General features: G+C 37.5%; 1 protein-coding gene across 4 annotated transcripts in view; it reads right to left on the minus strand.

Annotated features, from left to right (window-relative positions):
• The window catches only part of TPK1 (thiamin pyrophosphokinase 1), a 339,219-nt gene that overhangs the window by 133,866 nt on the left and 182,066 nt on the right, over nt 1-23,287 (minus strand). For 3 of the 4 annotated variants that reach the window (XM_025854777.2, XM_073899329.1, XM_025854779.2), the window contains one exon: nt 5,523-5,669. The exons of the other annotated variant lie outside the window; for it this stretch is intronic. In XM_025854777.2, the coding sequence (XP_025710562.1) occupies nt 5,523-5,669 (147 nt within the window). The remainder of the gene's footprint in view (nt 1-5,522; nt 5,670-23,287) is intronic. 4 annotated transcript variants of the gene reach the window in all.

Below are 23,287 nucleotides of genomic sequence, written 5' to 3' on the forward strand. Positions count from 1 at the left end.
TGACCCATAGCAAGTGAAATATGCCAAAACACTATAAAAGACATTATATATTCAAAAATAAACCAGCTAAAAATTCCAAACATCTTTCCATATTTATATAGATCTGGAACTATACTATTGTCTCCTTGTCTTAAAATTCAATTTGTAATAACCACAGTAAGTCACAGAAAGGGGAATGAAGAGAGAACACAGATGAAAGACTCTGGTCTGGAACAACCTCTATAACTTTAAGGGAACGGCCTCTGGACATGCGGTCAGCCCGCAGTGACTGAAAGGACTCTCTGCTCATGAATGAAGGGCGCTGACTTATTTATCTAACAGTCTCAAGAGAGTCTCACGTGTAGACTATCGCAGAAATGCTAAGATAATTTGGGGTTTGGGTGGCTTTTTTATAAAGATTTAAAAAAAAGATTTAGTCCCATAGTCTAGGGCTATCACTGCCACTTAAAAGACACAGATGAGTTCTCTTAGCAAAGCACAGCACCGAAACATTTTATCAGTCATATCAACAGTTCCCATAACATGTCTCATCCTCCTGCTATTATCTTCAATTTCAGACAATCTATAATTACAGAACCAATTCTAGAAAACACTGTTCTCAAAAATAATACTCATAATAATTAGCATTTACATTGAATTTCACCACTTTTGAAGTATTTTTAGCAAAGCTCAAAGGTAATCTCACTCGATCTTCTTAAATGATAAAAATTCTTGATGTACGTAGATTTTGTTATACTTGAGGGAGATTCAGAGTCATTTTTGTTTAGTTTAGGGGAGCAACGAGGTGGGATATACCCATAAAGTGTACCCCAAATTCATCTTATTTGAAAATGTTGTGAAGAATAATTACACACACACACAATCCTAGACACACACCAACTGGCCCCTCAGTTAAACACTGTTTATGGATAATTACCAGCCTATGAACTGTAACTTGTTCTACGAGTTTGCTATTTGCACGTTAATCCACTAGCCCTAAGAAAGAGGAAATGTAGCGTAGTGGAAAGTGTTAGGTCAAAACACTTTGCTGTGTGACCGACGTACCTGTCCTGCTTTCTCACAGTATTGTTATGAAGCTCAAATTAGATGCTTCTTGTAAAAGTTCCAAAATTATCTTCCTTTCTGAGAACAGCTATTTGTTGACTTTCAATTAAAAAATACATTTAAAAAGTTTCAAACTATTCTTTATTTGGCACTGAAGCATACCAGATTGATTTTCTTGGGCCCTAGTTCCACAATATTTGAAAATGGTTTCAATTTAAAGTTATGAGGTTTCTTCTGTCCATTGTGATTGTGATTATGATCAGTCCCATAAACAATGAACAGCAACTATAGACACCCTTTCTGAGTATTCTCCCAAAACATGCACACTGCCTAATAGAGATGTATGCTCTCGGACATGGATAACATCAAAACACACATGGCAGAGTCAGTTCAGCTCAATGATCTGAGTCTCATTTCTAGAATGCAGAATGTTTCTATGAACTAATTTTAGTAGAGCTTTTGATTAAGTTTTGGTGTTAATCACATTTCATAAGTGCATAATTAAAACTGTTCAAAATATGGCACACTATATAAGATTGGTTCATATCCTAAACCCTCAAACATACTCATTTTGACTTTTGCATTTATACCAATAATTGTCTTAGTGTTCTCTTACTAAAAGCAATTGAAAATCAGGGACCTAGTATGTGTTTCTGGGGAGATTTTATTTATTTGACAGAGAGAGAGAGAGAGGAAGAGCACAATCTGGGAAGATTTCTCTAGAACTAGTGCCAAAGAGAAGCAAAGCCATCACTCTTAACCCCGCAGGTAGAAGTCTATGCTAAATACTGTCACCCCTCTACATGACAGAGGGTGTGACTGTGCAGGTTTCTGCCCCACACTATGTAATCATTACTTTCTTAGGATAGGTAATTTCCTAGTTATTTCAATGAGACAAAATCACAATACCAAAGAATCCAGAAGGCATTGTTTTGGAGCATGTAGCCTATGATATGATATGATGACTATGTTGGGAGAACTGAGGATTTTGTTTTAACAACTAAGTTTAACATATTTAATAAATGAGAAAAAAAATATGCTCCTAGAAATTATGTAGGGTCATGATTCCAGACTTTCTTTCCAAACTTCAGTTTCTGGCAGTTTGAAAGAGACAGTGTTCTGTGCTCACACAGTGGTTCCTCTCCCTGGGCCACAGCCTTCTTTTCCTAGACTGCCTTGCAGTGCGCTGGGGAATGTCACTGTGTTCCCACCAAAGGTGACAGAGGACATAGCCAGGCCTGGCCTTTAAAAACATGCAGTGCCACTTTCTGGCTATCTTTTCCCCAGATGCCACAATTTCTTCCAGTTGGCTTAGATATAAAATGAAGGATGCCGCCCAAACCAGACCAGATATTCTACTGATGAGAAAAAAACCTCAAAAACCTAATCTCAGGTAAGCCTCTGAGATTGGGGGTTAATTACTCCTGTCACATAGGCAGGGCAAAACCTGACTTACAGAGGCAGTATGACAAATTAGTACCCTGACCAACTTAAAACAATAAAAAGTGCTAGAAAAAAGTTAAAGAAGTCTTTTAAAAGGCATCAAACATCTTTTTTTTTTTTTTTAAGGATACTCAGAAGCCAAAAACTAAGGTCTGACTGAAAAAGAAAACCAAATCTAACTTTCACCTTTGAAATATTTGGTGTTTACCAAAGCAGATGAACTTGAGCTTTGATTTCCAAGGCATCCAAGTATGGAAGGTCATCAGGAGACAAGGCCCAAGGCCTGCCGACGCTGGGAGTGTAAAAGGAGACTGCACCATATAAAGCAGAGACTTTCAGTGTAAATGAATATAAATAACACTCCCACTGGACCACTAGGAAAACTGCCCCACCAAGCCCTGGTACTCTGCAGCTGAGAAGAGGGGGCAAGTCTCCCCTGAGCACCTGTAACCTAGCAGAACTGCTAGAATTCACAACACCTAGATGGTCAAAAAGTCTCCACAGATGTCCTAAGTCGTTAATGCCTACGAAAACCGGGCTAGGAGTCTGCTCTAAATTCTCCATGGACCCACTTTTAACTCACACTTCAAATAATTCCCACAGGTGAAGTTCCCAGAAATATAAGGTCATGGCCAAAAATCATAACACACACAAGGAATCGAGGTTACAAAATATAAAAGTGAAAGTGGGGAATACAAGACAGTGGACTTATAAAGACCACAGGTATTAGAATTGCTCTTGACAATAAAGTAAGTATGACAATTATGTTTTAAAGAAAGGATCTTGAAAAAATGAATAGAAGACAAGCATATAAGAAAGAAGAATCACGGCAGGAATTTAAAACTCTGTGGATGGTTTTAGCAGCAAAATAGACATGGCTAAAGCAGAAGAGTGGTACAGAATATGGGTGATGAACTTCAGAATGCAGCCCGGGGAGGTTAAAGCATACAAAACGTGAAAGAGAAGTTTTGAGATACACATGATACAACTGGAGGATCTTAATTACAGTTAATTGGAGTTGCCAAGGAAGGGAGAAGAACAGTACTAAGACAATATTTGAAAAACTAATGGCTGAGTTTTCCAAACGGATGACAGACAGCAACCTGTAAATGGAGGAAATTCAGTGAATCCCTAGCTGAAGGCACCTTAGGAAGTCCACAATTATACACATTACAACGATGGTACAGAACACCAAACACACTGAACAATTCTTAAGGGCAAAAGTCATTTTTTCAAATGTGGCTTTTTCTATCAGTTAATTTTCCCTTTTTTACTTTTTAAAAATTGTTGTACTGCAGCTTCAACTAGTAATCTATTCACTAGAATATCTACCTACAGTCAAGTTACAGGTGACTACTTTAGCAATCACACTATCAGTTCAATATAATATAATAAAGCTCAATGATTTATAATAGTAGAAAGTTTCACACTTCAGAAATTGTTAGGAGATTAATAGGTATTTAACAAACACATAATTAGAAATCTAAGAAGCATAGCTGCTCATGTCATACCACTAAGTGAAATATTTTAATGACTTCCCATTACCTAGAGCAAAAACGTCCATACTCCACAGTGCAGAATTCAAGGCTCTTCATGATCTAAGTAGTTTTCTAGTCTTATCTTCCTAGCATTTTCCATACTGCAGATCCTAAGACATGCCCTGTGCCTCTACCCTTCTTTAGTGGCTCCTTCCACCTTGTGTGGCTTCCTCACCATCTCCCACAGCAAACATCAACTCATCCTCGAAGCTCCTGCTCCAGTGTAGCCTCAGGAGAATGAAAACCAGGGATTTTGTCTCTTTAGTTGGCTGCCACATCCCTGGGTAAGTAAGTGCCTGGTGTATAGCAGGTAACCAATAAATATTTGTTGAATTAACTGAGTGAATAAAATGTGAGTGCCTCTGAGTGGACTTTCCTTACTATACTTATGACCAAATCATATAATCTTTCATCTCATTTATGTACCAATCTTTTAACGGTGCTTTATGTTTTTATAAATGACTTCTTTGCTAGAGAACAAAGATCACATTACTAGTGTTCTTAGTCCTCAGCTGCATAGCAGTGGAATAAATAGCAGGCACTCCACAATGGTTGTTGACTAAATAAATGGACAGTAGTATGGAGTTTGAAAACGGAATTCTTCAGCTCCCTTTTCACATCTCATAGGAAGTGTTCCAGAAAACAACAAAGTTAGGCAATGCAAAGAGCCAGGAAAAAAAAATGCAAAGCTGGCTGAACAACAGGGAGCATGCATTGTACCTATATTAACCAAACAACAATTTTTAGGTAATGACATGCTACAGATGGTGGATGGCAGATGGGTAGAAGCAATGCTGTAAGCAGTACATTACAATGAGAGGCAAAAAAGAACAACTGTCCACTATCTTTTAAAAATGTTACCAAATGATTATTTTTCTAGAGGAATTCACTGATCAACCTTATAAAACTTATTTAATAAGAATTCTATTCTAAGCACTATGTTGACAGAAAATTTCCTTGATATTCATCATGGGAAGTGAATGATATGATCATTAGAAATTTATTCCGAGGCAGTGAAATTAATAAGCAGGCAACTTATGAAGAGTAAAAGCTAAGGCTTTTCTTTTTAGTGCTTAACAAAATCAAATCCAGTTTCCAATTATAACGACAACACTGAAAATATATGAGAATTCCATTTGAAATATTTGCCAAGCTTTGTGTTTCCTCTGTTGAGATTTTTCTCAAGTGGCATTCACATTCAGCTGCTCAAAATGCAAAAGTGTTAAATTTAATTCTTAGTCAATTTAATTGAAAGTTACAAAATATTTATTTTCTGGGCATAACAAAATGAAAACTTTGAGGCGTCTCCTGTACATTTTTGCTGTTCCATGCTCTGAGGCAGTAGACCAGGGTAAACACAAGTAGGCAAACATGGTCAACTTCACTCATGTGTCAACTTCGAAGACACACAGTAGGCTCATGTTTTCGGCAAGTCTACTCAAATGTTAAAAGTTCTGTGGAAGCAAACTGCTGACATTATATTTATTCTTCACTTACTGGCTGAAGCAGGTAGATGAGAGATTCCTCTTGGATTATTACAATTGGCACAGAAGTGATGCACATAGCTTGGAACAGGGTGTTCACAGATGCCATAATCTGGTCAAAACGCCCACCAAGACCTCCCAAGGTCACAATTACATCCACCTAAGCAAGGCAAAAAAACCCTGAAAGTCACATAATGTATTTTCAATAATTAAATAGCATCTAACAATGAAACAGAGCTTTCAATACTGTATTTTATGTGATAAGCCTTAGAGAAATGGTAGATATCACTTCTGTTGTTCAGATGAAGGAATGAAGTTACTTGTTTAAAGTCACATAATTGGTGAGTAGCAGTCACATTTCGAGACCAACTCTTTCAAGTACAAATTTTATGTTTTTCCCATCTGCCTGTTGACCTGGAAAACTAGTCAACTCTTCCTTCACAGCTCTGTTTATGTGTTCCTTCCATTTGGAATCTTCCCTGATTTCGCAGCTGGTGCCGCTCCCATCCATCCCCAAAGCATACCCATGGGCTCTTCTTGTAACACACAGGTTTGTCGCCCCACTAGAATTCAAGTATCTTGAAGACCTGTACCATCTTTCTACTGAACCTAGCAATGTTGCCTAAACTCTCAGGGCTTCATTTTTATGTTTACGTGCAAAAATTGGATAGTATTTGCCAATAGATCAGGTTGTTGCAGGGTTTAAATGAGGTAATTAAAGGAGTTAAGTGTAAAGCATTTAGAACATGTTCATGACATGGTGATTGTTTAAAAAATATTAGCTATTATTCTCTTGCCATTGGCAACGACGTGGATGGAACTAGAGGGTATTATGCTAAGCGAAATAAGTCAGTCAGAGAAAGATACCATATGATTTCACTCATATGTGTAACTTAAGAAACAAAACAGATGAACACAGGGAAAGTGAAAGAAAAATAAGATGAAAACAGAGGGAGGCAAACCATAAGAGGCTCTTAACTCTAGGAAACAAACTGAGGGTTCCAGATATTTTTATGCCAATACAGCTTTATATTATTTTCCCTTTTTTAAAACAAATGAGGATTCTGGCGGGGAGATGGGTAGGGGGATGGGGTAACTGGGTGATGGGCGTTAAGGAGGGCAGTTGATGTGGTGAGTACTGGGTGTTATATGTAACTGATGAGTCACTAAATTCTACCCCTGAAACTAATAATACAGTATCTGTTAACAAAAATGGAATTTAAATAAAAATTTAACAAATAGTAAAAAATATTAGCTCTTATTCTATTGCCGTATTATTTTTAGTATTATTATAGTTACATATTTTTAACATTTTTGTTATTATTACCTATACTTTGATGTTATTTTTCTACTTAACACTTTCAAGACAGCATTTCCTATAACTAAAGTATAATTTATTTAAATGTTCCCCTATTGTTGAAAATATATTTCCAGGATATTAATATATAAAATTACTTTGCTGCTTTCTTTCTATGTAAGACAAAGGGTAAAGATGGGCTGTGGGGAAGTGAAAGGGAGTAGAGTAAACTTCTCCTGCAAAAAGCAGCTGACAATGGGTTTCAGAACGGGACACGAGGCGCTGCCTCCTCCCTTGACCCTATGTGCCTTCTTCTGCTCACCCTAATCTCATAATGCATCAACACAGTCAAAGCAGATATAGTCATTGTGGAAGAGGAAGGATTGAAGAGCTTAATTAAAATATTACAAGCAAACCTTACAAACAATAACAATGGACTGTAATAATAATCACTCCATCTGGAATAAAATAGGTAATGTTTAAAAACGGCGTATGTGGTTTTTAGGTTTTGAAAATAGTTCACGAAAAAAAAACCTTAAATAACATTTAGTCCACAAAGATGCCATGATTTTAAAAGAATACCATGTTAACCAAGCACCCATATGACCTGTACCATTCTTGGAGGAACAGTAAGTGTATGAAGTCCATGAAGCCAAAGGCTGTGCTTCTCCGGTCCCATTGTTAGAGCCCTGGTCTCTGAATAGTGCCTAACACATTGAAGACAGGCAAGTGTTTGATGAAAGAGCAAGTGAAGACACTGCAGGAAATGACACACCGCGTAAGGAAGAAATAGCTTGATTGCTATATTATGGGAATATGTAAATCAGAATGGGGTCCCATAAAAACACAAAAGGTAAATTACAAAAAGGACCAAGACATTTGAAATGAGTTTTCTGTTTCTGACTTCATCAGAGTGTAGGGAGAATAGGAATTTTTTACTTTGGATAAGATGCTTCCTGCCAAACCTGTGTGGTGTGCCTGTCTTAAGATACTGGTTTTGGAGATCTTTCAAGGACTCAAAGCATTAGATCTGGGGTCCAGGAAGAGCACGCATCCTGGGAAGCATGTATTACTCTGAATACATAGGCAAAGACAGGGACATCTTTTAACCCTCAGAGGAAGAGGGTAACTTGTAGGCGATTAGGCTTAGACCTGCCGAGGGCTGCTTCTGTTTGGGGTATCAGGTCAGGGAAATGGGTTCTAATCTTAACTAGGAGGACTTATTAGTAAGGCCACTCCAGACCAGTGGGGAATAGGCCCAGAAATTATATACCACCTCAGAAAAACTAGAGAGAATTTGCTCTAAAGAAAAAGACATTCAAAGAAGTTATATATGAAATGTAGCAAAACTGCTAAGGCTCTAGTAAAAAGCACATGGCATATTCTTACGCACATAATCCTAAATTCACATCAGAAGCAAGGCCTGGTGAGAGTTTATTCACTATGTAGATTCTGGAATGCCTTTTTTAGGTTCTCAATTTTTCATTACTGTACCCTAAGCCTTGAGGGATCCCATAACCTTTAAGGCTGAAATTTAATCCCCCTCTTCTGCACTGGGGTATCATGATGAATAAGCAGTATCTGTAGATCAGTGATTGAATTTTTCAGAATAAAAAAGCCGCAAGATTACTTCTCATCACTACTCATTCTCCCTACAGGAAGTATTTAGCAAGACTGATTAAAAACATTAGAGGCTCAATGGGGGCTGCAGGCAAGGCAGGGGAGGGTCAGCCTGGGAGGTTTCTGCTGCTCTCGGGCTCTGGCTCTAAGTAGGGCGTCGGCTATTCACGGAGATAGACGAGAGAGAGTGACACCACCCTGCACATTTACATGGGTTTCACTAGAGTTATATCTTTAGGACTACAACGCCACTAGGACAGTGTTCAATCTGAAACAGACCATTTGTAGACTGCCGGGGTGACTCGTCTGTGTGGATCCAAAGCCTTTCGCATTTATTTCTAATTTTACCCAGTGTGTGGTAAATTTTTAAAACTTTGTATTTCCTGAGGCTTCAACACCTTCAGACAGGCTGTGAGTGCCTGGCCCAGGTGAACAGGTGCACAGGGTGATAAGGCTGGTCCCTGCCACAGGTTTCCCCTTCTTGCCCTCTGGACTATGACCCAGTGACATTCAAACAGACCAATGAAATCCTCTCAAGCCTTTGCTTGTCTACCCACCCTGACTCCCAGTAAAGCACTTCCCATGGGGCCTCACTCTATCTTCCAGCTCCCGACCTGTTTGAGCCTGCTTGCTGGGCACTCCTCCCATGCAGCCCCCAGCATGGCACACCATGCCTTCCTTTCTAGGACCTGTATGTATAACAAGGCCTTTAATTTCAGATGTCTGTGTCTGCATCAGACAAAATTCTCAATTTAAGTAATATAATTATTCTTTACAATATACCCAGTCGCACTTTGTTATAACTGTTGATATACATGAGTATCTCTCCTTCTAGAAGAGGGCCATGTATCCCAGATGCTAGCTGCAGTGTTCGCAACAGAGCAGACAAGTATTTAATGAGCTTCCCCTAAGCATATAAAAACTCAGGAAAAACTGAATAAATAACCAGAGAGGCAAAAAGCTATTTTTTAGGCTGAGTTAACATCATCTCATTCCTACAAAAGAGTACTTCCCTACTTAACAAGGGTTCAAATAGTCTGTGGCTTTTGAAAAAAGTAACTTATTTCATATGTGTTAGTTCTGGTAATATTTATGGATCATTTACCATGTGTTAGGTGCTATTCTAAACACTTACACGATATATCAGTAAAGAAGACAAAAACCCCCGCCTTCATGGTGTTGACATTCAAATGGAGGATAATACACAATTGACAGACATACAAATAAATCTCTTAGTTAGGATGTGAAAGGCTGGTAAGTGCTAAAATTGGGAGAATAACAGAGCAGGAGAGGGGAGACCAAAAATGACAGGTTGGGAATGTGCTTCCACTTTAAATAGGAACTAGGTGATGGGTATTAAAGAGGGCACATTCTGCATGGAGCACTGGGTGTTATGCACAAACAATGAATCATGGAACACTACATCAAAAACTAATGATGTAATGTATGGTGACTAACATAACATAATAAAATTTTAAAAATAAATAGATAGATAGATAGATCGATAGGAGCTAGGGCAGACTACATTGCAAAAGTACTAGAGCAGCACAAAGACCCAGAAGCGATGAGGGAGGTGGCCATGTGTGTGGACACCTGGGGCAGGTTCTTCAGACAGCAGACTGACTGTGGTAAGGCCCTGAAGCAGTGACATGGCCCCAGGCATTTTCAAAGAGTATCAGGAGGCTAGCTGCTAAAATTAAATGAGAAATTAGTGGGAGAAATCAGAGTAAAATGTAAGTATTAAATTCGTAGAGACCTGTTAAGCCATTGTAAAGTCCCCGACTTTCACAGGCATTAAATGGGGAGCCGTTTTGAGCAGAGGAAGGATATGATCTATGTATTTCCAAAAGTCAGTCCAGAATTTCTCCACTTCTCAACCCCCACAGCCTCATCACAACTATGGCTCAAAGCCACCAAAATCACCAGGGGGTGTAAGCCAGCATTACATCACACATGAAGTGGCACATAACAGGTGTCCAGTAAGTGTTTTTTTGAATAAATGAAAAAATGAAACAGAGATTGGAGGAGAGTAAAAGAACACAGTCAATGGATCAGAGTACTGGTTGAGTTGAAGAACGGCTAGAGTCAGGGTACAAAAGAGTCAAACGGATAAAACAGAGGCTATGGAGGGCTTATAAAACTTTCTATATCAACAAGGTCTAGGTGTGTTCACTGAATTGAGTAATTTAGTTAAAAAAGTAAGGGGATAAGTTTAAGGAAACAAGAGGTCTGTGTATTGGAAGGTTCATTCAGGTATATATAGAATTTACCATGCATCAAGACAGTACTGCTGAAAAAAGTATTGGTGACCTAGAAGTTTACTTGATCAAGACAGGAGTGGAAATGACCAAGACTGTCACGATGACTACAGCAATGAGCGATTAAGTTGCCATGAGGTTGAGAACTAAAGTTTTTAGGGCAAAAGAAGAACAGAATAAAACAGCACTAATGTAAATATAAGGGGATACATATAGGCAATTTTAAATGCTCAAGAACTACATTTTAAAAGTTTTTAAAAAGAGGTAAAATTATTTCTAAAATATATTTTAATGCATTACATCAAAATATATATTTTAAGATGTAATCTGTATTAAAAATACTGAGATGTTAGGAAACTGGACAATCACATGCAGAGGAATAAAACTGGACCCTTATCTTACACCACTCACAAAAATTAACTCAAAATAAATTGAAGACTTAAACATAAGACTTGAAACTATAAAACCTCTAGAAGAAAACATAGGGAAAAAGACCCTTGACATTGGTCTTGTCAACCATTTTTTAGAGATGACACTAAAAGCACAAGCAACAAAAGCCAAAATTAAAAAGTGAGACTGCACCAAACTAAAAAGCTTCTACACAGCAAAATAAACAATCAACAAGAGGAAAAGGCAGTTTTTGTTATAGAAGAAAGTATCTGCAAATCATCAATCTGATGAGAAATTAATATCCAAAATGTATAAGGAACTCATATAATTCAATAGCAAAAACCCATCAACCTGATTAAAAAATGGGCAGAGGAACTTACTAGCCACTTTCTAAAGATGTACAAATGGCCATCAGGTACATGAAAAGATGCCGAACATCATTAATCATCAGAGAAATGTAAATTAGTTCTATTATTCAGCCACAAGAAAAAAGGAAATCCTACCAGTGAGAACTACATGGATGGACCATGAAAGCATTATGCTAAATGAAGTCGGACAAAGAAAGACAAATATATGATCTCTTATATGGAATCTAAAAAAAGCCAAACTCACAGAAACAGAGAGTAGAAGGATGGTTGCCAGACGCTGGTGGTGGGAAAAAGAAAGATGTTGGTCACTGGGTACAAACCCCCAGTTATCAGATGAGTAAGTTCCGGGATCCAATGTACAGCATGGTGACCGAAGTTACCGATACTGTATTATATACTTGAAAGTTGTTAAGACAGTAAATCTTAACTGTTCTTACCATACCAAAAAATCAAAATAAAACAAAAGGTAATTATGTGAGGTGATAGAGGTGTTCACTAACTCTATTAATACATTTGTGTATCAAATCATCATGTTGTATGCCTTAAATTTATACAAAGTTATATATCACTTATATCTCAATAAAGCTGGTAACGATAAGGAGATATTTTACATTTTTTTCAAACCTGGTCTCCAAAATTGTCGATGTACTTTACGCTAATAACACGTCTCAATTTGAATCAGCTACATTTCACGTACTCAAGTGATGAATGGCTAGAGTTTTGGACAGGACAAATCAAAAAACAGCAAAAAGCAGTGAACACACCTACCTCTAACTTCCAGAGCTCATTCTAGAAAAAGTAGTGGAGAAACAAAACAAAACGAAACAACAGCACCACTAGGACTACAAAGAATTGCCATCCTTAGGGAAAAGCCCAGTTTATGCTGGAGTTAGACAAAAAGACACTGCACGTACAGGAGATTTTAGTGAGAACGAACCATGAATTTCAGAGGGCACTAGCAGGGAGGGCATACATGGTCTAGGGCAAGTCATTTTTTTTTTTTTAATATGCCTACTAGTTTCTAAAGAATGGAAGCCAGTCTTAGAGGCTAACATGTTTTCTACTGATTGTGATGTACCAAGGACTCAATATTTGTAATTCTAAAGAAGTGTTGTTACAATCTTAATAGCCCCATGAAGAAAACATTTTAAATATTGTATTATATTGTATCTGTGCACATATACACACAAGTAACCAACACATGCCTATTAGGCCATATTCTATGATATATAAAATGTATATATAAAATGTAAAATGTAAAAAATCAACTTCTGGGGCGCCTGGGTGGCTCAGATGATTAAGCATCTGCCTTCGGCTCACGTCATGATCCCAGGGTCCTGGGATCGAGCCCCACATCAGGCTCCTTGCTCAGCGGGAAGCCTGCTTCTCCCTCTCCCTCCACTTGCCAATCCCCCTGCTTGTGCTCTCCCTCTCTCTCTGTCAAATAAATAAAATCTTTAAAAAAAAAAAATCAACTTCTGTTTTCTATTTATTTCCTACAATCAAGTCAGGGTATTTTCATGGGCTTTTTTTGCTAGCAAGGGAGAGTGTTGTGAGAATAGGGTTGCCTTTTGCCTTTCAGAGGCAATCATGTGTGGCAAAAGGAAGCCTAAAACCCTGGACTAAGATATTAGAGTTCTGACTCTAGTATGGTATATTCTTTCAAAAGCCAGGTAACCACATACAAGTTACATAATCTCCTTATGACTTAGGTGGCTCATCTATAAAGGTAAGGGACAGACCAGATTCATTAATGTATTTCTCAAGATTCCTTTCACTTCTAACAGTCCACATAAGGTTCTCTGGTTTCCACTGTAACAGGTTAAATAAAAAACGGTGTCTATTTTGTTTAGAAAAATAAATGAAAACCTTAGCTTTGCATAATTTGCCTTAACAGAATCATGACAAGGGCTATATAACACTAAAAGGAGAAGCAATTTCATTTTTTCTATTACAGCAGTAAAAACCTTTCAGTAAACAAATGGTATGTTTTTCTCCATTTGTCCTCAAAAAGACTCAGATACAGCATGCATGAAGTCTATAGCAGGGACAGTGGCTGTCAGCATATTTTAATTACATTTACTTTCCATAAATTGAATTCTAGAGTTGCATAAATAGACAATTTCTTTATGGCTCTCCCTGATAAACAGGGTGACCATACAATTTACCATACAAACTGAGACACTTCTGAAAGTAAAAGGGGGACATTATATATAATTACACCAAGAATACAAGCATAAACCAAGACTATGCCTATGTAAACCAAGACATATGTTTACCCTACTGTTTGAGAATTATAACTAACATTAGCCTAGCCAACCTAACAAAAGTAAACACCAGGGGCTCAAAAAATTTAGATGTTATTCTTATGCTTCCCTTAACTTTCAAAGATCTGTACTGTATTATAGTTAGGCTTGAATAGGATGATGAGATTCTTTGGTCCAATTGTTTGATGCTCTTATTTGAAGATAGAAAACCCAACACAGGCCATGAAGGAAAAAGTTGGATCAAGATAGAACAAAAACTATAAACTGACCCAAAAATCAGCAATGTCAAAATGTTTTAATAAGCCTATAAAGGAATTCCAGAGATTGATATAAAGTACAATGAGACACCAAGGAAATTAAAGACCGCAGATTTCATGGTATCAGAAGATAACTCTACTTACAAACACAGAATATACCTAGCTGAATGGCAGCTTGTGAAAATATGACTAGAGGGATCCCATTTAAATTTCAACTAAGCTCACTGAGTCACAGTTTAATGTAAGCCTCTGTGGGTGAGAAAGAAATAACGCCTCTTGCAATGGCAAGATAATGAATCTTCGTTCACAGATGAGAAATCTAAGAAAATTCAGGGTTAAGGATGTGATTAGTGTAAGCACTTTCAAAGGATGCCTACCTCCACTTTATAAAAAAAATGAATTTGTTTGAACAGAGTATTTTTTCCAACTTTGTCAAACTGTAAATGTTATTAAGAAACGTCATAAATGTGTTCATACAAAACTTGTTTTTGAACCTGTAAAAGTTAAAAGAGAGAGAGGGAGGAGGAAGGGACCTATTTATATCACTGAAAAGTGATCGATGTATCCAAGCTTGTCTGCATTTGAGAGAAAAACTACAAAGGCCCTGATAAGGATCTATACTAAGACTCCTGACTGCTATAAACCATAATCCCCTGGTAAAAGTTTTAGGATAAAAGCCCAGGCAGTCCACACTCTCACTGACCATGGGGCACTTACTATGCCCGGTGCCTCTCTAGAGAGCTCAGCAGAGGGGACTCCAACCTCCTTGTGCAGACTGGAAGGAACTCTTGCTGGCAGAAGTCCTGGACACACTGGCTCCAAGTCAGCAGAAGGGGCGGCCGGGAGAGACTGACCTGTCCCAGGAAGGTTGTGTGTGTGTGTGTGTGTGTGTGTGTGTGTGTGTGTGTGGTCCCCTCCCTACTGGTTCATTCTCTGTTATCTTGCATGTACTTTCAGTATTGCCTACCCTTTGACCTCCCAAACCTATGAGTTTTACCTTTCACCCTAAATACTCAGAATGAAGCACTCCCTTCACTCCGGATAGCTTTTAATTTGGCTTGCTCAAGGAGAGTGGACCCTGGAGAAGGTTCGCTCACAAGGGGCTTCTCATGGGCCCCATCAGACTTCAACTACAGCATCACTGATAAACATATCAGGATAATCTGCTTTACAAAAGCATCTACTCCAAAGGCCGCACATTCTTAAGAGTCAGAAACTGTCTCATTCAGTACGCATTTTTCAACCTACAATACTTAGCAGAATACCTGGATACACATAGGACTTTTGTCAGCTGAATGATTAGCTAAACCGTTACAGTTTCACTCTGTAACTCTTTGGCAAACAAGACCAAATCATTATCAAGTACACTTTGTCTATTTTTATGGTCCCTATTCCTTTCTCAAATTCTTGATGGGGAAAATGCCTAAAGAGTTATTCTTCAAAGCATCCTGTAATCGGTTCTTTTATTTGTGTCATTGTAATTTCTGTCCTTTAATTCAGCTTGCATACAACCACTTTGCTGTTTCTCAAAATTATCTTATGGTTTTCCATTCAAAATTCTTTAGTGGATTACCATCATCTGTAGATCAAAATTCAAATTCCTTGTCTAGAGATTAAAGATTCTCCATATATGAACCACAAACAATCTAACAATGACAAATGCTACGAACAGTTCTCATCCTCAGAGTTCTTCCTGCACACAGTGTTTGAATTTTTCTTTGTTGACTCTCAGGCTTGCCATGAAGAATGCCTGAAGCACTTTAATGTCAGGTACCCTGGTCATGAGAGAGTAAAGGACAATGAGTGAGTTCATTCCCATAATAATGCAATACTCTTTTGGTTGGCCCTGGACAAAGCTTTGAATTTTTTTAGTTAAACATTTCAAGTCTGATTTTAGTAGTAGTTCTGTCTTTCCTCACAGATCTGTCCTGAGTACTAATATATCCTTGATTAACTGGACTATAGGTTCAAGCCATATCAGTGAGATACCTGGGGATGAGACATCTTTTCCATAAAAACAAAACAACACGGTGATATATAAAAAAATGTGGAAAAGCATTATTTTTCCTTCCCAAGTAAATACACCAAGGGATAGCAAGAGCTAATTTGCATGTGTTCACATTTTTCTGTATCAGGAAGTGAATGCCAAGGAGAGTTGGATAGAATAAATAAACACACTAATGGATTTTTTTACATGATTGTATTCTCTCTGCTGAAAATTAAACTCTTTGAAGAGTCAGGAATATATTTATGAGTAAGTAAAATTACATAAAGTCACAGTTTGTATAAATAAGTACATGGATATTATAAGTCTCCTGGAGGTAATTATGGTCTCCAAACCTCTCACATTATCAGGATATGAAGATATTTCTAGGGAAAAGGTATTCACAAAGGTGTTCCTTTTGAATTGTGGGGGTCCTGAGAAATGGAAAAATGTATTACTTGTGGTTTAGAATAGCCAGAATACCTCACATAGCATCTTCAACACAGTTGGGTATTTAGTGTAAAATAAAAAATCAAAAGATCATTTATAGCATATTCAGAAACAATCAGCTATTTGGAAGTAGAGTTTGAAAGGCTATTACAATTTGCATTATATGAGTTTTGTCCACAGAAGCTAAATGATTGCTCGGTAGAAGGACAAAAAAAATCCATTCTGCATTCTTGAGCCTCCTGTTTAACACAGACCAGATACTTTTCACTCTGGCTAAAAACTCTCTAACATACATGTTTCCCCGCAGAAGCTGAATATTTGAAAGAGCACTACGCAGTCATTCTTCCCATTCTGTGGAAACTGGGACATGAACCTGTACCTACTTTCTTTAGTTGTTTTCACCTACTGAATGAGGTGAGAAGAGACAGGTAATTATCCAAACCTTTCTGCAAACAGACTGACTTTGGTAAGAAATGCTTTGTTCCCGGATGATGAGTACTTCTGCACTGGCAGATCATTTCTTAATAGCAATTATCCTCTCTTGCATCACCAGAATTCATTTTTACACAACAATATTTCTTGCTTTGCTTCAACCATAAAAGAAGTCTTTGCTGCATATTCTTGTCCAAAGTGATAAATGAAACTCTTGGTTTCCATGTCTAGATGGATTGGATTTAGCTATTGCAGTACTTGGAGTGCATTATGGTCCCAAAGTTTAGTGGTATAAAACTCTTCATTTTTTATTGACCAGTTTATAATAGGTGGCTATCAGACTTGCTGTCATGCAATCCTTAGGTTTCGCAATCTGGAGCAATATAAATAGTTTATGTTAATTATTCCCTTCCCACCTTCTGGGAGAATAGAGAGCATTTTGATTGCAAATTTTGCACTTGGTCATTAACACTCTGGTTTCTAGATATGCATTGGACCATTTTATAACACCAAATGAGAATGTTAAAATTGTTACTGCAGTGACATTAATTACTTAAAGCTTAATTTTTTGCAAAGTGAGTAAGTGTACTTTACCTAATACATGTACACAAAATAGTTGATCACCTCATCATCCTCTGGTTCACCTTAATGTTATAAGCAATGCTATTATTTACATTTTGCAAAATGTATTCCATATCCGAGAGCATCATAGTAAACTGAGTGTAATTTGGGATAAAACATTTGTTCAATAATAATTTTCTCTTTCTGAAATAATTTATTTATATGAATGCTTTAAAGAATCAGAATATTTAGGGTCTATTTTATAAGCATCTAAAATCTCTAGTAGAGGGGCACCTGGGTGGCTCAGTTGGTTAAGCAGCTGCTTTCGACTCAGGTCATGGTCCCAGGGTCCTGGGATTGAGCCCCACGTCGGGCTCTTTCCTCGGCGGGGAGCCTGCTTCTCCCTCTCCCTCTGCCTGCTGCTCCCCCTGCTTGTGCTCTCCCTCTCTCCATCTCTATCAAATAAATAAATAAAATCTTAAAAAAATAAAAATAAAATCTCTAGTAGAGGGGCGCCTGGGTGGCTCAGTCGTTAAGCGTCTGCCTTTGTCTCGGCTCATGGATCCCAGGGTCTTGGGTTCGAGCCCCACATCAGGCTCCCTGCTCAGCGGGAGGCCTGCTTCTCCCTCTCCCACTCCCCCTGCTTGTGTTCCCTCTCTAGCTGTGTCTCTCTGTCAAATAGATGAATAAAATCTTTTTAAGAAAATAAAATCTCTAGTAGAAATGGATGAAAAGACAGAATTAAAATGTAATCAGTGTACTTTGCCTTCAGATATTCCTATTTCCTAATGTGTTTCAAAATATCTTGATCCAGTTGTTTGTATTGGAAATTACATAAATTCATATACATGTTGAAAGGGAAGGTACACTGTGGATCCAGGGAAGGAGCTGGAATCACCTGACTTCTACTCAGGCATCTGGATTTTAGTATGCCACTTGCCATTATGGACAAGAACGTTGACCATGGAATGCTAAGCAGAACTGCTCTGGGAAAACAGACGGTCATGGGAATAGAATGACATTTTCTACTTCTGGCTACTAAGAGAGGAGGAGAATGGAAAGTGAATACTATACAAATTCCATCTTCTCCGCTGATTTAAATGAGACTTCCTGAGATACTTACGCTCATCACCTAAGACAAAGAAGAATGTATTTCCATGTATACATTTCTCTTCTCCTGATCATTTAATTAACTACCAATGAAAATACACTGATCTCATATGTACATCCCTGAGATTAGCAGTAACATCATTTTTGTTCTTCAGTCATGACTTAAACTATATGCAAATCATTTCTTACAAATACAGTTATTTTTACTATTGTGGACAATCACAATTATGGATGTAGGTATGACCACATATGTCTCACTAAGGGATTTACAGAATAAGGAGAAATTTTTGAATCTACCATGCAATTTCAGGATATTCCATTATATGTGCATTATTCTTACAGAAGTCCTCAAGACATTGTTTCCTCCTCCTCTATCTGCAGATTCTGCATCTTCCCAATGCAGTAATTCAAAATAAAATAGTCCTTTTCAGGTAAGGTCAGCATGTCTTCTGCAGAGGAGCATCATACCAACCATATCTGCAATTCTCTGCATTAATAAGAAATTTTATCTGGCAAGTGAGTCATCCAACTGAGATTCCTGGTAAGCAGATAAACTTAACCTTTGTCCCGGGGCCTATAAAAGCACACTTCTCCTCTGGCAGGGATGGATTAGGCTGCCACAGCCGCCGAGGCAGTAAGCTTTTTATATCCGTAGCAACAGCTCCCGAGTCACTTCAAAGCACTGGGTGTATCTATTTTCTCTTGTTACACAGCACTATAAAAAAGATTGCTGGTCTCCAAGAAGAAGGAAAAACAGAGATGTGCATTTCTCGTTTGAAGGCTTCTCCAAAATGATCTAGGAAACAGTCTGCTTCTTCACTCAATGCCCAGAATACCTTCCTTCTCCTCTCTTCCTTCCTTGTCTGATACTTAACTTGCACAGCATCTGTTTCAGAACCTGGATATGTAAGTGGTTACTCTGGCACTTGACAGAGAATATATATACTAAAAAAACAAGAGGTGTTTTGTGAAGACATACTTAAATATAGCTGAATACGTCTATATGTATACATGTGTAACTTTCTAGAAATTCATAAAAATTATTAAGTTTACAACGTTGCTTTGAGGTAGACAGGCATGGGTAGAGAAAGTTGTCATCTAAGTCTTACAAGGACTCAGCTATCCAGCAGATGTTGGAATTGAATCGTATTGCTTTCAGTATGACTTCAAGGGAGTTGGCAAGATTTATTCTTGTCAAGTTCACAATGGTAAAGGCTCATGAGACAATCTCTATGTATTTTCATTTTTTAGCTTTCAGCTTTTACGAGTAACTTAGAACTTAGAAAAAGCAGCAGGTTCTCGAAGTAAAATATCAATTAATAAAATGTAAAGAAGGCATTACATGTACCATTTTTAATTACATATAACACATATATCCTCCCCTACCCATAAAATGAAGAGGAAAAACCGAAAGTATAAAAGATCGAATAATAGCTCCATATACTGCCAAAGCCAAAAAATTTTCAATTATAATGGGACAAGAGCTGGAGCAGTAGAATAAGTAAATAAATAATAATATTTATTTAATAATAAATTAAAGTATTTACTTAATAAAATTTACCAACATTTAATAAAAAGGGCTTGCTAAAAAAGGATTCTTCCCTATCTGTGCACATTCATTCATTCAGTAAATACCTATGGAGTGCCTACTGTGCGCCAGGTGTTGTTGTAGGTCCTGGGAATGTAGCAGAGAATGAGCGTGTACAATTACCTGCCCACATGATATTTACATTTCCACGAGTGGATATGTAACAGAAACAAACTTCCTAGATATATAGTATGTCAGACGGTGACCTGTGTGATGGAGAAGACCCAGCAGACAAAGGGATGAGGACTGCTGAGCCAGAGAACGGGAGAGGGTGAGGGGCTTTATTTAGAAAGGGAGATCACGGAAGGCCTCATGGATATGAGCTGCGATTTCCTTAGAAAAACAATTATATTATTCCATTTTCTCCAATGAAAAGTTAAAGGGTAAAACAGAGAAGGGTTCTATATAAACAATTTACTAAAAACAAGCTGAGTCTTTCCTGCAGCGGCACCTTACAGCATTCCTTGTAGTCTGAGTTATTCTGTGGTTACATGTACATCTGTGTCCTCTATTAAACTGGAGCGTCGGGGCCGTGAGCTTAGTCACCTAACCAAGCATAACGACCGAGACAGGTACTAGGCAAAAGTTTGTTAAAGCAGTTGGGAGAAGATCCTCAGTAGCTTCGACAGTATGTCTAAAGGGAGGAAGTCCGCCATTGCAACTCTAAATACATCCCTCAGTGAACGTAAGGCACACAAAGGCTATTGCAGGATTAGGGAAGTCAGAGCACGTGTCCCATTTTCTTGCTGCACCAAGGCAAGGTAGAAACAGTGGTTAGCTGGGTTGTACAACTCACCTCCCTACTGGATTCAGTTACTAAACACACAGATACTATTCTCACCAGTTCCCTGGGAATGAGGAAAGTTAAAGACATCCCCTGAGAAACATTTCAATATGTAAGAAGTCCTCCATTTATTTCAAGTTTTGAATATTAAGATAATTCTTGTGAAAGCAGAGTATGTCCAAAACAATGCTATGGTGAGTCCATGAACCTGGGATATAAACTCTAACTAGTTTAAGGGATTTCTAAAAACACTAATTCTAAAACCATAATAATCTATGAAATTTATTGTAAAATCAAAAGAAGCACCATATATCTACATTGTAATGTATTTTGTGAAATACATAAAATGTATTTTATAAAATAAATATAATTAACATAATTACATATAAATTATATATCTTCTATAATTAACAAAATACATTAAGTATATAAGTACATTATATAAAATATGTTGCAGATCACAAGACCTAAAGTATATAACAATATATGACTATTAATACTACTGCTGTTATATTTTTGTTAAGGATTTTATATGTGGAAGGCAATGAAGTGCTTTGCCTCGTAACCTGCTGGTATAAGTAGATTATTACTCTGATTTTACAGAAAGACCACTCTCTTACACCATACACAAAAATAAATTCAAAATGGATGAAACACCTAAATGCGAGACAGGAAGTCATCAAAATCCTAGAGGAGAACACAGGCAGCAACCTCTTTGACCTCAGCCATACCAACTTCTTACTAAGACACATGGTGGGAGGCAAGGAAAACAAAAGCAAAAATGAACTATTGGGACTTCATCAAGATAAAAAGCTTCTGCACAGTGAAGAAAGCAATCAATGAAACTAAAAGGCAACCTACAGAATGGGAGAAGATATTTGCAAATAGCATATGTGATAAAGGGTTAGTATCCATAATCTATGAAGAACTTAACAAACTCAACAACCAAAAACCAAATAATCCAGTTAAGAAATGGGCAGCAGACATGAATACACATTTTTCCAAAGAAGACATACAAATGGCTAACAGACACATGAAAAGATGCTCAACATCACTCAATGTCAGGGAAATACAAATCAAAACTACAGTAAGATACCACCTCATGCCTGTCAGAATGGCTAAAATTAACAACACAGGAAACAACAGATGTTGGTGAGGATGTGGAGAAAGGAGAACCCTCTTACACTGTTGGTGGGAATGCAAACTGGTGCAGCCACTCCGGAAAACAGTATGGAAGTTCCTCAAAAAGTTAAAAATAGAACTACCCTATGATCCAGCAATTGTGCTACTAGGTATTTACCCAAAGGGTAAAAAAAAAAATACAGATTCAAAGGGGCACATGCACCCCAATGTTTCTAATGTTTATAGCAGCATTATCAACAATAGCCAAACTATGGAGAGAGCCCAAATGTCCATTGACCAATGAATGGAAAAAGAAGATGGTGTGTGTGTGTGTGTGTGTGTGTGTGTGTGTGTGTGTGTGTGTATACATATAATGGAATATTACTCAGCCATCAAAAAGAATGAAATTTTGCCATTTGCAACAAAATGGATGTAGCTAGAGTGTATTATGCTAAGGGAAATAAGTCAGAGAAATACAAATACCATATGATTTCACTCATGTAGAATTTAAGAAACGAAAGAATATAGGGAAAGGAAGTTAAAAAAAGAGAAGGAGGCAAACAATAAAAGACTCTTCTTAACTACAGGAAACCAAGTGAGGATTGCTGGAGGGGAGGTGGGCCATGGTCGGGGGGGGGTGTTAAATAGGTGATGGGCATTAAGGAGGGCATTTGTTGTGATGAGCATTGGGTGTTATATTTAAGTAATGAATCATAAAATTTTATACCTGAAACTAATATTATACAATATGTTAACCAAGTAGAATTTAAAGAAAAACTTGAAACAGAAAACCACATTGCATTGGAAACAACTCTTTTAATAACAAACATATTTATCACAATTGGTAGACACAACAGGATGATAAATCATCTAAACACAGGTTGCAGGAGAATATGATATCAAGAATGCTAATAAGAAGATCCCTTCAAAGAAGAACTGAGTTAAGTTTTACCATGATGATACCAAAAATATATTCATTGAACAAATATTTGTTGAATAAGTAAATGGGAGGCAATAAAAGATTTTAGGCAGACATGCAGTTAATACAGAAGACAGGAGTTTTAGTAAGAGAACAGAGTGAATGAGGTCAAACATAAGCTAATATAATAATCCAAGTGAGAAATGATTAAGGTCTGAACTAGTATTAGTAAGACTGGAAATAAGAAAGCAGGCACAAGAGATACCTACAGAATTAAAGGAGCTATGACCAACTGGTAAGGGATGGTATAGTAAAAGAGAAGGCTACTCTCAGGTTTCTGCCAGGTGGATGGGAGGTAGTGCCAGTGCATG

Source organism: Callorhinus ursinus, unplaced genomic scaffold (genome assembly GCF_003265705.2).
Source record: "Callorhinus ursinus isolate GAN/ISIS: 27379988/994484 unplaced genomic scaffold, GSC_fseal_2.0 scaffold12, whole genome shotgun sequence".
Taxonomy (NCBI): Eukaryota; Metazoa; Chordata; class Mammalia; order Carnivora; family Otariidae; genus Callorhinus; species Callorhinus ursinus.